Below are 16,982 nucleotides of genomic sequence, written 5' to 3' on the forward strand. Positions count from 1 at the left end.
AGGGGGACGATTCTGTCGACCCACTGGAGATTTCTTCGGAGCTTCTAGTGCAGAGAGGAGGCAGACTACCCCCACAGCATGCACCACCAGGAAAACAGTCGAGAAGGCGGCAGGATCAGCGTTACAGAGTTGCAGTAGTCGTCTTAGCTACTATGTTGCAGTTTTGCAGGCTTCCAGCGCAGTCAGCAGTCGATTCCTTGGCAGAAGGTGAAGAGAGAGATGCAGAGGAACTCGGATGAGCTCTTGCATTCGTTATCTAAGGAATCCCAAGAGACAGAGACCCTAAATAGCCAGAAAAGAGGGTTTGGCTACCTAGGAGAGAGGATAGGCTAGCAACACCCGAAGGAGCCTATCACAAGGAGTCTCTGACGTCACCTGGTGGCACTGGCCACTCAGAGCAGTCCAGTGTGCCAGCAGCACCTCTGTTTCCAAGATGGCAGAGGTCTGGAGCACACTGGAGGAGCTCTGGGCACCTCCCAGGGGAGGTACAGGTCAGGGGAGTGGTCACTCCCCTTTCCTTTGTCCAGTTTCGCGCCAGAGCAGGGCTAAGGGGTCCCCTGAACCGGTGTAGACTGGCTTATGCAGAATTGGGCACATCTGTGCCCAAGAAAGCATTTCCAGAGGCTGGGGGAGGCTACTCCTCCCCTGCCTTCACACCATTTTCCAAAGGGAGAGGGTGTAACACCCTCTCTCAGAGGAAGTTCTTTGTTCTGCCATCCTGGGCCAGGCCTGGCTGGACCCCAGGAGGGCAGATGCCTGTCTGAGGGGTTGGCAGCAGTAGCAGCTGCAGTGAAATCCCGGGAAAGGCAGTTTGGCAGTACCAGGGTCTGTGCTACAGACCACTGGGATCATGGGATTGTGCCAACTATGCCAGGATGGTATAGAGGGGACAATTCCATGATCATAGACATATTACATGGCCATATTCGGAGTTACCATTGTGAAGCTACATATAGGTAGTGACCTATATGTAGTGCACGCGTGTAATGGTGTCCCCGCACTCACAAAGTCCGGGGAATTGGCCCTGAACAATGTGGGGGCACCTTGGCTAGTGCCAGGGTGCCCTCACACTAAGTAACTTTGCACCTAACCTTTACCAGGTAAAGGTTAGACATATAGGTGACTTATAAGTTACTTAAGTGCAGTGTAAAATGGCTGTGAAATAACGTGGACGTTATTTCACTCAGGCTGCAGTGGCAGGCCTGTGTAAGAATTGTCAGAGCTCCCTATGGGTGGCAAAAGAAATGCTGCAGCCCATAGGGATCTCCTGGAACCCCAATACCCTGGGTACCTCAGTACCATATACTAGGGAATTATAAGGGTGTTCCAGTAAGCCAATGTAAATTGGTAAAATTGGTCACTAGCCTGTTAGTGACAATTTGAAAGAAATGAGAGAGCATAACCACTGAGGTTCTGATTAGCAGAGTCTCAGTGAGACAGTTAGTCACTACACAGGTAACACATTCAGGCACACTTATGAGCACTGGGGCCCTGGAGAACAGGGTCCCAGTGACACATACAACTAAAACAACATATATACAGTGAAAAATGGGGGTAACATGCCAGGCAAGATGGTACTTTCCTACAGCAGTGCTGTTTGTTTTTGTAGGAACTGCATACTTACCTTTCAGTGTAGTTAGGTGGGAGCGTGTATGCTGGACCTTTAATGGCCCTCGGTCCCTTTTTGCTGTGTGCTTGTGATATATGCCTTTTAAGTATTGGGCCCATGAAGAGTTGTACCTCTAGGGTGGTACAGTCAGACAACACAGCAAGCGCCTCCCAGTAACTCAGTAGGCCATGTCTGAGCGAGCTGGATGGGTCTACAGAAGTGGGGTTTGTGTGGGGAGTATTCTGTTTGAAGAGTGAGGAAGGATTTCATGTGGTTGCCTTCCCACACATCCTCCTGCCTCAACACTTCTATTCTGTCCCAGACCCTGAAGCCCTCCAGTTGTGGCACTCTGTTCAGCCACCTGCGGGCCCAGAGAGGGGTCTCTAGGGCCACACAGTGATCACATCCCGCCGAACGAAGTACCGCCTTCCAGGCAGAAAATACCACCCTGGCCGGCTGTGGAACAATCTGGGGTACCTGAATCCCATACAGCATGCCTATAAGGGTTTCCAAGGTAATCAGTGCCATCTCCATTCTGAAGGTAGTCTGCCCACCCCCATGCATCCAGTCATGCACTAGAGGCGTGGAAGGATCTCGGTAATGGAGATGGACATCTGCCATGGTCAGCCCCCTCCATCAAGTGTGTAACATACACATTTATCAAAGGAGATTCCGGGGAGCGGGCTTTCTGGCCCAGATACATTTACGGGCTTTAGAAGGGGTTGCATCGAACCATTGATTCAGGATGGAAAATGGAACGTTTTGGAGGGAATTCAACAGGTGTGGGAGAATCACTGTTTTGTATAAGGCAGATTGAGCGGCATTTATTCCATCTATCCAGGTCCTCTTGCACCTGACTGGGGAGGGGTCCAAGACTGAAGGTACAAGCCAGGTCCGGTTTCTAGTTCAAATGGATCTCTAGGTATTGAAAACTAAGGCATCGCCTGGGGAGCTCAGGGCGCCAGCTTTTATCTCCTCTATCTCCTTTCGGGGGGGGCAGGAGTGACTTGGACCTGCAGCCCTGATGCAGATACAAAGGTGTCCAAAATGAAAAGGAGGCTGGGTCTGGTTTCTGCCGGGCAAGCCATTAACAGGAGGACGTGGACCACGTATAATGCTAGCCTGTCCTCCATGGACAATCCCGTCAACCCCGCAAACCTGGGCGTTGCACTGTATTCAGGGCATCTTTGCTTCAATTGCCAGGGCAAAAAGGAGGGGGCAGGAATTCTAGGTGAGATAGCTCCATTTACCCGTACCTGCACCCACGGTTTGGCATGAATGATTGGAACTGAGGACCAAAGCTCAGCTTGCCCAGGACTACATGTACAAAGGCCCAGTGAGTCAAAACCCTTTTCAAAATCTAGAAAGTAAGCACTTTACAAGACTGTAGCATCCAAAAGCGGGCCAATGCCAGGTGAATCCCTGGATACAGTGTCTGGAGCTGCGATGGGGAATGACTCCACACTGGTCTGGGTGGACCAGGCGGCTCAGGACCAGGGTGAGCCTCCACGCCAAAGTCTTCATGAACAACTTCAGTATTTATAAGGGAAATGGGTGGTAAGATGCGCACCTGTCAGGCGGCTTGCCGGGTTTAAGCATTGCCACAATGGTGGCCAGATCTATTTCGGTGGCAAAATAGCCTCTGCAATGGCTTCATGGTTCATGGCTAGAGTGGGAGGTATACGGTTGTGTGTTTCCTGATAGTATTATGTGAGGAACCCGCCTGAGCCGGGGTTTCCCTGAATGGCGCTCCAATAGGACGTTGTTAATCTCCTCTGTGGTGATGGGTGGTCCAGGGTCTCCCGCTCTGCAGCGGTCGGTTTGGGCAAGGGGATGTATTTAAGGGTCATCTTGAGCTCAGTGGAATATTGTACCCGTGGCAGAGAGAACTATGATTTGATTGTTACTCCTCTGACTGCACTTGCATCCGAGAAGCGGTCCACAGAGGTGAACTGGATATGAAATGTCACTAGGACCCTGACCAACTGCAGAGGGTTTGGTGTGAGTGCCAGAGCTGGATGCTGGAATACTGTTAGACATCACTGCCTCAGGCCCTGGGGTCACCACAGCCTGTCCCAGGTCAATGATTTAGAATGAGAACACACATTGACTGTTATCACCTCGTGGTCACTGCCAGGGGAACAGATGTGGGCAGCAACTGAAAGGCAATGGTTTCAATCCATGTGGGTATTAAACTGGCTCCATCCCTGCTTTTTGTGGCAACCTTCCCTTTTAAAACTGAACACAGGTCCTTGAAATATCTCTCCCTTAGTCTTGATTTGTCTTGAAGAAATGCACGTTTTTCCTTCAGGCGAGACCATAAAGATTTTTCCGGATCCCTACCGCGCAAGCAGAGGTTGTCGCTCTCCCAACCTGCTATGTACGGACGAGAACTCTGACCCTACCTGACGGACCTTTGCCTGTGCAGGAGCGCCCTTGACTCTGATTGGTTGTGGGTATCTGCCCACCTGCGTAACTTTGGGAATATACATCCGAACTGCCCTGCAGCGCTCAGACCGTCATTTGCTAAAGATGCATGCCAGAGTGGGGGGTTGTAGGAAGTTGGCTCTGTATGCACTATTTCAAAGTAAGGAATAGTATGCACAGAGTCCAAGGGTTCCCCTTAGAGGTAAGATAGTGGCAAAAAGAGATAATACTAATGCTCTATTTTGTGGTAGTGTGGTCGAGCAGTAGGCTTATCCAAGGAGTAGTGTTAAGCATTTGTTGTACATACACATAGACAATAAATGAGGTACACACACTCAGAGACAAATCCAGCCAATAGGTTTTTGTATAGAAAAATATCTTTTCTTAGTTTATTTTAAGAACCACAGGTTCAAATTCTACATGTAATATCTCATTCGAAAGGTATTGCAGGTAAGTACTTTAGGAACTTCAAATCATAAAAATTGCATGTATACTTTACAAGTTATTGACAAATAGCTGTTTTAAAAGTGGACACAGTGCAATTTTCACAGTTCCTGGGGGAGGTAAGTTTTTGTTAGTTTTACCAGGTAAGTAAGACACTTACAGGGTTCAGTTCTTGGTCCAAGGTAGCCCACCGTTGGGGGTTCAGAGCAACCCCAAAGTCACCACACCAGCAGCTCAGGGCCGGTCAGGTGCAGAGTTCAAAGTGGTGCCCAAAACACATAGGCTAGAATGGAGAGAAGGGGGTGCCCCGGTTCCGGTCTGCTTGCAGGTAAGTACCCGCGTCCTCGGAGGGCAGACCAGGGGGGTTTTGTAGGGCACCGGGGGGGACACAAGTCCACACAGAAATTTCACCCTCAGCGGCGCGGGGGCGGCCGGGTGCAGGGTAGGAACAAGCGTCGGGTTCGCAATGTTAGTCTATGAGAGATCTCGGGATCTCTTTAGCGCTCCAGGCAGGCAAGGGGGGGGTTCCTCGGGGAAACCTCCACTTGGGCAAGGGAGAGGGACTCCTGGGGGTCACTTCTCCAGTGAAAGTCCGGTCCTTCAGGTCCTGGGGGCTGCGGGTGCAGGGTCTCTCCCAGGCGTCGGGACTTTAGGTTCAAAGAGTCGCGGTCAGGGGAAGCCTCGGGATTCCCTCTGCAGGCGGCGCTGTGGGGGCTCAGGGGGGACAGGTTTTGGTACTCACAGTATCAGAGTAGTCCTGGGGTCCCTCCTGAGGTGTTGGATCGCCACCAGCCGAGTCGGGGTCGCCGGGTGCAGTGTTGCAAGTCTCACGCTTCTTGCGGGGAGCTTGCAGGGATCTTTAAAGCTGCTGGAAACAAAGTTGCAGCTTTTCTTGGAGCAGGTCCGCTGTCCTCGGGAGTTTCTTGTCTTTTCGAAGCAGGGGCAGTCCTCAGAGGATGTCGAGGTCGCTGGTCCCTTCGGAAGGCGTCGCTGGAGCAGGATCTTTGGAAGGCAGGAGACAGGCCGGTGAGTTTCTGGAGCCAAGGCAGTTGTCGTCTTCTGGTCTTCCGCTGCAGGGGTTTTCAGCTAGGCAGTCCTTCTTCTTGTAGTTGCAGGAATCTAATTTTCTAGGGTTCAGGGTAGCCCTTAAATACTAAATTTAAGGGCGTGTTTAGGTCTGGGGGGTTAGTAGCCAATGGCTACTAGCCCAGAGGGTGGGTACACCCTCTTTGTGCCTCCTCCCAAGGGGAGGGGGTCACAATCCTAACCCTATTGGGGGAATCCTCCATCTGCAAGATGGAGGATTTCTAAAAGTTAGAGTCACTTCAGCTCAGGACACCTTAGGGGCTGTCCTGACTGGCCAGTGACTCCTCCTTGTTTTTCTCATTATTTTCTCCGGCCTTGCCGCCAAAAGTGGGGCCTGGCCGGAGGGGGCGGGCAACTCCACTAGCTGGAGTGTCCTGCTGGGTTGGCACAAAGGAGGTGAGCCTTTGAGGCTCACCGCCAGGTGTGACAATTCCTGCCTGGGGGAGGTGTTAGCATCTCCACCCAGTGCAGGCTTTGTTACTGGCCTCAGAGTGACAAAGGCACTCTCCCCATGGGGCCAGCAACATGTCTCGGTTTGTGGCAGGCTGCTAAAACTAGTCAGCCTACACAGATAGTCGGTTAAGTTTCAGGGGGCACCTCTAAGGTGCCCTCTGGGGTGTATTTTACAATAAAATGTACACTGGCATCAGTGTGCATTTATTGTGCTGAGAAGTTTGATACCAAACTTCCCAGTTTTCAGTGTAGCCATTATGGTGCTGTGGAGTTCGTGTTTGACAGACTCCCAGACCATATACTCTTATGGCTACCCTGCACTTACAATGTCTAAGGTTTTGTTTAGACACTGTAGGGGTACCATGCTCATGCACTGGTACCCTCACCTATGGTATAGTGCACCCTGCCTTAGGGCTGTAAGGCCTGCTAGAGGGGTGTCTTACCTATACTGCATAGGCAGTGAGAGGCTGGCATGGCACCCTGAGGGGAGTGCCATGTCGACTTACTCGTTTTGTCCTCACTAGCACACACAAGCTGGCAAGCAGAGTGTCTGTGCTGAGTGAGAGGTCTCCAGGGTGGCATAAGACATGCTGCAGCCCTTAGAGACCTTCCTTGGCATCAGGGCCCTTGGTACTAGAAGTACCAGTTACAAGGGACTTATCTGGATGCCAGGGTCTGCCAATTGTGGATACAATGGTACATTTTAGGTGAAGGAACACTGGTGCTGGGGCCTGGTTAGCAGGGTCCCAGCACACTTCTCAGTCAAGTCAGCATCAGTATCAGGCAAAAAGTGGGGGGTAACTGCAACAGGGAGCCATTTCTTTACACAAGCCCACCCCAGCCCACAGGCCAGGAGACTCAGCCCAAGCTGGGAGAGTCTTCCTAGTCTGTCAGGCGAGGAAGAGTAGGAGAAATAGGCTGGTTAGTTGCAGGGCCTACTCTGCCTTACATCCTTCTGTTCAGGTCATTCCCTTTGGGGAACTGACCTACTTCCACAGTGATAGGACCTAGTCTGAATTGCCTCTTGTCTGCCTCTTCAATGTCTCCACCCATTCTTTCTATTTTGGTCTTAGAGGTATCCACCTCTGCTGACCTTATCTTGGCCAGGGTTACCCCTAGCTTACCCAGAGAGGTTACCCAGAGCTGGAGTAACCCCACCATGACTAATAGGGTCAGGGGGCCTAACTTGCTATTTGGCATGGGGTCAGACCACCATGCTAAGGATAGTGCAGCCATAAAGGCTAACACCCAGCAGAGGCCACTGACAGCTGTCAGTGCCCAGAACCACACCTTTAGCTCTTCACCTAAAAGGGAAGGGGCTAAGTTACAGGCCTCTTTGGGTTCAGGTTGCCTGTCTGCTGTATTAGAGTGGGGGGTTACCACATCTTGTAGTAACCACCCTTCTTCCACTCTTTCTTCTGTTAGCTGAGGAGCCACCCACTCAGGTTTAACAGTTGCCTGACTAGCCAGGACTTCTTGTGGGTCAGGTTGGACTTTATCAGGGCCATTTTTGGAGTTCTCCCCTACTGGAGCAGAATCTCCTTGGCTTGCTGTAACCTTGGCTAAAGGTTGTCCACCCTTCCTACTCTGTTTTCTTTTCTTCTTCTTCTGGGGCCTGCTTGCATTTACTGCAGAGGCAGGACTTCCAGAATCCTTGGGAGAGGACTGGCACTGGACCAGTTCCTCTCTTGGGCTCTGACTAACCTCTGGGTAGTCATTTCCAAGGAGACAATCAAGGGGGAGGTCTGTACTGACTACTACCCTTCTCCAGCTAAGAGTGCCACCCACTTCTATGGGCACTAAAGCCACAGGCCTCTTAGTGACCCTGTCTAGGCTAACTCTTACCCTGGCAGTCTCACCTGGGATGTACTGGTTTGAGAGCACCAGCTTGTCATGCACAATAGTGTGACTGGCACAAGTGTCTCTCAGGGCAGTGGTTGGGATTCCATTCACCAGTAGGTGGTGGAAGTGTCTACTTCCCTCTGGAATCTCCAACTCACCTGTTGGGCCCTGTTTCCAGTTGAAGGCTAGGAAGACCTCCTCATCTGAGGAGTCATCTCCCATGGCTACACTGGTTACCCCTGGAATTTTGTTCTGGGGTTTGTTTTTGGGACAAGAAGTGTCCTTGGTGTGGTGCCCAGACTGTTTACAGTTGTGGCACCATGCCTTAGTGGCATCCCAGTTCTTACCCTGGTACCCACCTTTGTTTTGGGTTGTGTCTTGGGGCCCACCCACCTGTTCTGGTTTTTGGGGGCCTACAGAGGACTCTTTTTCTTTGTTTCTAGTGTCACCCACTTTCTCCTGGGGAGTTTTTGTAACCCCTTTCTTTTGGTCACCCCCAGTGGAAGTTTTGGTTACCCTAGTCTTGACCCAGTGGTCTGCCTTCTTTCCCAATTCTTGGGGAGAAATTGGACCTAGGTCTACCAGATACTGATGCAACTTTTCATTGAAGCAGTTACTTAAAATGTGTTCTTTCATAAACAAATTATAAAGCCCAACATAGTCACACACTTCATTTCCAGTTAACCAACCATCTAGTGTTTTTACTGAGTAGTCTACAAAATCAACCCAGGTCTGGCTCGAGGATTTTTTAGCCCCCCTGAATCTAATTCTATACTCCTCAGTGGAGAATCCAAAGCCCTCAATCAGGGTACCCTTCATGAGGTCATAAGATTCTGCATCTTTTCCAGAGAGTGTGAGGAGTCTATCCCTACACTTTCCAGTGAACATTTCCCAGAGGAGAGCACCCCAGTGAGATCTGTTCACTTTTCTGGTTACACAAGCCCTCTCAAAAGCTGTGAACCATTTGGTGATGTCATCACCATCTTCATATTTTGTTACAATCCCTTTGGGGATTTTTAGGATGTCAGGAGAATCTCTGACCCTATTTAAGTTGCTGCCACCATTGATGGGACCTAGGCCCATCTCTTTTCTTTCCCTTTCTATGGCTAGGAGCTGCTTTTCCAAAGCCAATCTTTTGACCATCCTGGCTAACAGGGGGTCATCTTCACTGAGAGCATCCTCAGTGATTTCAGAAATGCTGGACCCTCCTGTGAGGGAAGCAACATGTCTGACTATCATTTTTGGAGACAGGGCTTGAGAGGCCCTGGTCTCCCTATTTAGGACTGGAAGGGGGGAATTGCCCTCCAAGTCACTAATTTCTTCCTCTGTGAAGTCATCCTCAGAGGGGTTGGCTTTTTCAAACTCTGCCAACAGCTCCTGGAGCTGAATTTTGGTAGGTCTGGAGCCAATGGTTATTTTTTTGATATTACAGAGAGACCTTAGCTCCCTCATCTTAAGATGGAGGTAAGGTGTGGTGTCGAGTTCCACCACATTCATCTCTGTATCAGACATTATTTTGCTAAAAGTTGGAAGACTTTTTAAAGAATCTAAAACTGTTTCTAGAATCTAATTTCAAACTTTTAACAAACTTTTAAACTCTAAAAGAAAATGCTAAACAGGGACTTAACACACAAGGCCCTAGCAGGACTTTTAAGAATTTAGAAAAATTTCAAATTGCAAAAATGAGTTTCTAATGACAATTTTGGAATTTGTCGTGTGATCAGGTATTGGCTGAGTAGTCCAGCAAATGCAAAGTCTTGTACCCCACCGCTGATCCACCAATGTAGGAAGTTGGCTCTGTATGCACTATTTCAAAGTAAGGAATAGTATGCACAGAGTCCAAGGGTTCCCCTTAGAGGTAAGATAGTGGCAAAAAGAGATAATACTAATGCTCTATTTTGTGGTAGTGTGGTCGAGCAGTAGGCTTATCCAAGGAGTAGTGTTAAGCATTTGTTGTACATACACATAGACAATAAATGAGGTACACACACTCAGAGACAAATCCAGCCAATAGGTTTTTGTATAGAAAAATATCTTTTCTTAGTTTATTTTAAGAACCACAGGTTCAAATTCTACATGTAATATCTCATTCGAAAGGTATTGCAGGTAAGTACTTTAGGAACTTCAAATCATAAAAATTGCATGTATACTTTACAAGTTATTGACAAATAGCTGTTTTAAAAGTGGACACTTAGTGCAATTTTCACAGTTCCTGGGGGAGGTAAGTTTTTGTTAGTTTTACCAGGTAAGTAAGACACTTACAGGGTTCAGTTCTTGGTCCAAGGTAGCCCACCGTTGGGGGTTCAGAGCAACCCCAAAGTCACCACACCAGCAGCTCAGGGCCGGTCAGGTGCAGAGTTCAAAGTGGTGCCCAAAACACATAGGCTAGAATGGAGAGAAGGGGGTGCCCCGGTTCCGGTCTGCTTGCAGGTAAGTACCCGCGTCCTCGGAGGGCAGACCAGGGGGGTTTTGTAGGGCACCGGGGGGGACACAAGTCCACACAGAAATTTCACCCTCAGCGGCGCGGGGGCGGCCGGGTGCAGGGTAGGAACAAGCGTCGGGTTCGCAATGTTAGTCTATGAGAGATCTCGGGATCTCTTTAGCGCTGCAGGCAGGCAAGGGGGGGGTTCCTCGGGGAAACCTCCACTTGGGCAAGGGAGAGGGACTCCTGGGGGTCACTTCTCCAGTGAAAGTCCGGTCCTTCAGGTCCTGGGGGCTGCGGGTGCAGGGTCTCTCCCAGGCGTCGGGACTTTAGGTTCAAAGAGTCGCGGTCAGGGGAAGCCTCGGGATTCCCTCTGCAGGCGGCGCTGTGGGGGCTCAGGGGGGACAGGTTTTGGTACTCACAGTATCAGAGTAGTCCTGGGGTCCCTCCTGAGGTGTTGGATCGCCACCAGCCGAGTCGGGGTCGCCGGGTGCAGTGTTGCAATTCTCACGCTTCTTGCGGGGAGCTTGCAGGGTTCTTTAAAGTTGCTGGAAACAAAGTTGCAGCTTTTCTTGGAGCAGGTCCGCTGTCCTCGGGAGTTTCTTGTCTTTTCGAAGTAGGGGCAGTCCTCAGAGGATGTCGAGGTCGCTGGTCCCTTCGGAAGGCGTCGCTGGAGCAGGATCTTTGGAAGGCAGGAGACAGGCCGGTGAGTTTCTGGAGCCAAGGCAGTTGTCGTCTTCTGGTCTTCCTCTGCAGGGGTTTTCAGCTAGGCAGTCCTTCTTCTTGTAGTTGCAGGAATCTAATTTTCTAGGGTTCAGGGTAGCCCTTAAATACTAAATTTAAGGGCGTGTTTAGGTCTGGGTGGTTAGTAGCCAATGGCTACTAGCCCTGAGGGTGGGTACACCCTCTTTGTGCCTCCTCCCAAGTGGAGGGGGTCACAATCCTAACCCTATTGGGGGAATCCTCCATCTGCAAGATGGAGGATTTCTAAAAGTTAGAGTCACTTCAGCTCAGGACACCTTAGGGGCTGTCCTGACTGGCCAGTGACTCCTCCTTGTTTTTCTCATTATTTTCTCCGGCCTTGCCGCCAAAAGTGGGGGCCGGGGCCGGAGGGGGCGGGCAACTCCACTAGCTGGAGTGTCCTGCTGGGTTGGCACAAAGGAGGTGAGCCTTTGAGGCTCACGGCCAGGTGTGACAATTCCTGCCTGGGGGAGGTGTTAGCATCTCCACCCAGTGCAGGCTTTGTTACTGGCCTCAGAGTGACAAAGGCACTCTCCCCATGGGGCCAGCAACATGTCTCGGTTTGTGGCAGGCTGCTAAAACTAGTCAGCCTACACAGATAGTCGGTTAAGTTTCAGGGGGCACCTCTAAGGTGCCCTCTGGGGTGTATTTTACAATAAAATGTACACTGGCATCAGTGTGCATTTATTGTGCTGAGAAGTTTGATACCAAACTTCCCAGTTTTCAGTGTAGCCATTATGGTGCTGTGGAGTTCGTGTTTGACAGACTCCCAGACCATATACTCTTATGGCTACCCTGCACTTACAATGTCTAAGGTTTTGTTTAGACACTGTAGGGGTACCATGCTCATGCACTGGTACCCTCACCTATGGTATAGTGCACCCTGCCTTAGGGCTGTAAGGCCTGCTAGAGGGGTGTCTTACCTATACTGCATAGGCAGTGAGAGGCTGGCATGGCACCCTGAGGGGAGTGCCATGTCGACTTACTCGTTTTGTCCTCACTAGCACACACAAGCTGGCAAGCAGAGTGTCTGTGCTGAGTGAGAGGTCTCCAGGGTGGCATAAGACATGCTGCAGCCCTTAGAGACCTTCCTTGGCATCAGGGCCCTTGGTACTAGAAGTACCAGTTACAAGGGACTTATCTGGATGCCATTGTGTGCCAATTGTGGAGACAATGGTACATTTTAGGGGAAAGAACACTGGTGCTGGGGCCTGGTTAGCAGGGTCCCAGCACTCTTCTCAGTCAAGTCAGCATCAGTATCAGGCAAAAAGTGGGGGGTAACTGCAACAGGGAGCCATTTCTTTACAGGGGTCTACATTTGACCCACTTTCTCCTGTCTCGGACTAAGCCTGTGGCCCATGGTGCTGGTTTTCCCCTGTGGAAGCCCTTCAGACGATGCACGGAGTCCTGCATCGCTGACGAGCGCCTGAGCCCACTCTTCTCTTCACCACAAGGTGGATGGAGGCCTCTGGAACATCGATCCTGATGACATCTGATGTTTGCAGAGACATTGAGTCCCTCAAAACCTAGCCCAGCAATTGATTCAGGCTGGCGGAGAGATCATGTGCATGCACGATGGTGGTGACTGCCTGACACCACCCTTTGCAATAAAATGTTCTGAGTTTTAATCCTTTTTTTGCTCACTTCTCCTGGCTTCAGCCTTGTTGCAGTCCTGCTAGCGATCCAGTGGCCTGCGTTTTCAGGTGTAAGCTTTTACGCGCCATAGCTTGTGAGCTCCTAGACAACATCCCATTCTTGTGCAGGTCCCACAGACGCTATTTCAGATTGCCTCTGTAGTGTTCTTGTGCTATGATGCTCTAAGCGTGTGAAACCCCTAGAATCGCAAACCTCAATAATGCTGTTGAGCCAAAGGGACACAGGTTGTCGGAAGGATGGATGCCTCTATTGTACTTTCTTTGTCTTTTTAAGGTTTTATGAATGTTAATTGTTTGTGAACCTTGTTGCTTTGATTTATTCCTCTAGATTTTCATTTTTTTGTGATCCCTGTAGCTTTGTGACAATTAACTGATTGCAAACATGTTCTAGCCTGTTTACCCCGGGGTCCTGGTTTCATTGCTGTTCTTCATCTCTGCTTTAAGTCTTTGCTGGTAGCCACACGCGCTTTGTGTCACATTAGTATATTGTGCTTTGCATTGATTTGATTACAGTTTATACTGCAAGTTCATATCATTTACGTCTAATATTATAAAAAGGATCATGAGCAGGGTCAGTAGGTGTCCTGGCCTGTCAAGGGCGCACTTGGCTGGTTTAACCGACTCCCTGTGCCCCCTTTTCTCTATGCCGGTCTCTTGGAGCTCCTCTCCTCCTGTTGGGGCGCAGAAGTCCATGTCTTTCCCCAACTGGTCCTCAGGGGGATGGAAGGGGCCAGCACCCCTGGCCCTGGAGAGACCCATCTGGCCCTGGGGGACCACTGCAGATAGTCCTTAGTCCTTCAGGGTACCAGCTGGCCATGGTGTTGCCACTATTGCCATCCAGATCCAGGGTCTTGCTCTCCTTCAGGTTTTGGGGATGGCATTTTTATGCTGTGTGCCAATGTGTGGGTGGGGGATGTCCGTTCCCGTCTCCTTGGGTTTGACTCCAGCCTGGGTAGTGCCACAAAGGGCGAAGCAGCTGGTGTCGGGTTTGTGTGTGTTGGAGGCAGGTTCCTTTGAAGTGTAATCGGGGCAGGGGACAGCACCTCACCAGCCACCAGGCCCCTTTGTCGCCTGTCTCTGTATTCATCTGCCTGTATCAATGCAAATTTAGCATGTAATAAATATAGCAATGTAGCCCAGTGCGGGTAAAATCACATGGGGGCTCTGTAAGCACATGTTCAACATTATTGGACTATGTCCTTGTAAATATCATGTATTCTGCCTTTGCGAGCCGTCAGCACCAGATATGGGTAACATATCAGTATTTGAAAGGAAGGTCTAGACCTCTCAAAAGGGCCAGTTTGACAGGGCGAATTCTGGCTTTGCACAACTGTAGTCTCATGTGTAGCCTGCAATCGTTTTTTTCCCTCTCTCTCTCTCTCTTCCACCTAAAGAGTTGCTTAATTGAGACCAGCGGTCAGTTGTTAACTGATTACCTTGAATACTGGTTGTTTGGGACCCTGAGATAGAGAACCTCTCATTTACAGACCCCTGTGGTCCCTCCACTGGCAGCTCTGGGGTTCCTTGACTGACAGAGCCTGGATCTGGGCTTGTCCTGGTGGCCTGCTGGTGAAGAATTCTGTTGTGGTTGGCTTGACTCGAGAGGCACTTGACGTCCATGCTTGACAATGAAGACACAACCCCTGACACGTCATTGTGCAAGGGTGTTGTCTGTTTCCAGTTAGTGTTGATTCTGTAGTTGGCCAGGATGACTTGAACCGGCTCCACGTACAGGTTAGATCGGGGGATAAACATCTGATCAGAGATGGTGGATAAAAGCCTGCACAGTGCAGTATTATTGAACCAAGATGCTGATGAGAGAAGGATGGGCATCATTCTCAAAGGCTGTGGAGAGGTCACGCCGCATGAGGAGGCAAGGCCTTCCCTCGTCTCTCAGTATGGATCGTTACTATCACATGGTACTGCCCTGTTTTGTACCAAGGTACCAGTGGTAGGGACTGGGCAGTTTCTGTTTACTTGTTCGTTTAATCGTGTTGTGCGATGGAGGTATGTCAGTGCTGAGAAGTGGGGCAAGCGAGTCTACAGTGAGTGATTTCAGGATGTTCAAGGGGAGGTGTCTTCTTGATTGGATCCCAGAGATGCCTAACTGGCTGTATCTTCACGGTGCAGCTTTTGGGTATGTTCACGGCGGGAAGATCCATGGTTCACGCTTTGCCAGTGTTGCTTGCACCTTTTGAGTTCTAATGATTGCACGTGTTTGTGGTGGTGCATGTGTCTGGGAGGCCAACCCTTGTGGATAGAGTGCTTAACATAGGAGGTGCTCCACCTGAACCTCTCCATGTAGGTTCAACATGCCTCCTTGTTGCAATGAGCAGTTTGTAACATAAAAACCTGAGATGGATGTACACCGCCTTTAGAGTGACGTGCCTGGTAGTGCATCAGTAGGTTTGGCCAGATCAAAGCTTTAATGCCTTAATTAGCTGAATTGATGAGCGAGCCTATATCCGATGTACATTCTACACTCTAATAAACCTTTACATCTGATTGATGTGGTTCTATAGAGATTGTCTTCATTATTTGTTGTACTGAAGTCTTAACTGTAGTCCTGATTCTGTCCTTGCAGGTCCATGACGTTGGTGTACAAGGAGTCTGGGGAGTTCAAAGGGATACCGACCTTCCGCTTCACAGCACCGGATACCCTTTTCGCTAACGGAACTGTTTATCCGCCCAATGAAGGATTCTGTCCTTGTGTGGCTTCTGGTGTCCAGAACGTCAGCTCCTGCAGGTTCAGTACGTACCTTCGACCCCGCTACCTCTTAAATACTTGTTCAATTCACGCATCCTGTAGGAAGTCTGCGGAATGTTTCTCTTACTCTGAATGCAGCAAAGCATTTACTCTGCACCTTAGCAAATAGCATTACATGTTCACATTTCTCTACATCTTCACTCAGTGCGTGTGCACACGGTTGGAAAGTAGCACCTTTCGGGCATAGTTGCCCCCACTTTTTGCCTAGTGTCAGTGTGTTTTAACTGTATTACACTGGGATCCTGCTAACCAGGACCCCAGTGACAGTGTTCTCTCTCCTAGATTTAGACTGTGAGTACCCATACACACCACAATTGGCATACTGGTGTACCCATGTAAGCCCCTAGTATATGGTTGTTAGAAATGGGGTTTCCGGTTGGCTAGGGTATGCACCTAAGCCAGGCAGAACCCACCCAGTCTAGTCCGGACAAGAGAGGAGTTAACACGTCCAAGATAACCCCTGCTCACCTCCTTGGTAGCTTGGCACAAGCAGTCAGGCCTAACCTGGAGGCAAGGTGTAAAGCGTTTGTACAACACATGTGACACAATAAATACACCACAAAGGGAGCACAACACCAAGTTATATAAAAAGTAACTGTATTGTTCGCATCATTATTAGACCCCATTATTAGGCCAACCACGACACGTCAGTAATACCACGCTACTCAAGCAGTTGTCAGAACATTACACAGTATTGTTACTCCACAAAACCAGCAGTAGTCACATAAAGCACACAGGTTACTGATTATTCTGCAACATAAGCAGTAGTCAGGAAAACATTACTAGAGAATGCATATGTCATAAAACACATAGACTAGGTAGACATACAGGGAGTGCAGAATTATTAGGCAAATGAGTATTTGGACCACATCATCCTCTTTATGCATGTTGTCTTACTCCAAGCTGTATAGGCTCGAAAGCCTACTACCAATTAAGCATATTAGGTGATGTGCATCTCTGTAATGAGAAGGGGTGTGGTCTAATGACATCAACACCCTATATCAGGTGTGCATAATTATTAGGCAACTTCCTTTCCTTTGGCAAAATGGGTCAAAAGAAGGACTTGACAGGCTCCGAAAAGTCAAAAATAGTGAGATATCTTGCAGAGGGATGCAGCACTCTTAAAATTGCAAAGCTTCTGAAGCGTGATCATCGAACAATCAAGCGTTTCATTCAAAATAGTCAACAGGGTCGCAAGAAGCGTGTGGAAAAACCAAGGCGCAAAATAACTGCCCATGAACTGAGAAAAGTCAAGCGTGCAGCTGCCACGATGCCACTTGCCACCAGTTTGGCCATATTTCAGAGCTGCAACATCACTGGAGTGCCCAAAAGCACAAGGTGTGCAATACTCAGAGACATGGCCAAGGTAAGAAAGGCTGAAAGACGACCACCACTGAACAAGACACACAAGCTGAAACGTCAAGACTGGGCCAAGAAATATCTCAAGACTGATTTTTCTAAGGTTTTATGGACTGATGAAATGAGAGTGAGTCTTGATGGGCCAGATGGATGGGCCCGTGGCTGGAATGGTAAAGG

The 16,982-nt window shown here is 49.5% G+C and overlaps 1 protein-coding gene across 3 annotated transcripts in view; it reads left to right on the forward strand.

Annotated features, from left to right (window-relative positions):
• The window catches only part of SCARB1 (scavenger receptor class B member 1), a 505,116-nt gene that overhangs the window by 365,822 nt on the left and 122,312 nt on the right, over positions 1–16,982 (forward strand). For all 3 annotated transcript variants that reach the window (XM_069215380.1, XM_069215379.1, XM_069215381.1), the window contains exon 7: positions 15,264–15,430. In XM_069215380.1, the coding sequence (XP_069071481.1) occupies positions 15,264–15,430 (167 nt within the window). The remainder of the gene's footprint in view (positions 1–15,263; positions 15,431–16,982) is intronic.

The sequence above is a fragment of the Pleurodeles waltl genome, chromosome 11 (genome assembly GCF_031143425.1).
Source record: "Pleurodeles waltl isolate 20211129_DDA chromosome 11, aPleWal1.hap1.20221129, whole genome shotgun sequence".
Classification (NCBI taxonomy): Eukaryota; Metazoa; Chordata; class Amphibia; order Caudata; family Salamandridae; genus Pleurodeles; species Pleurodeles waltl.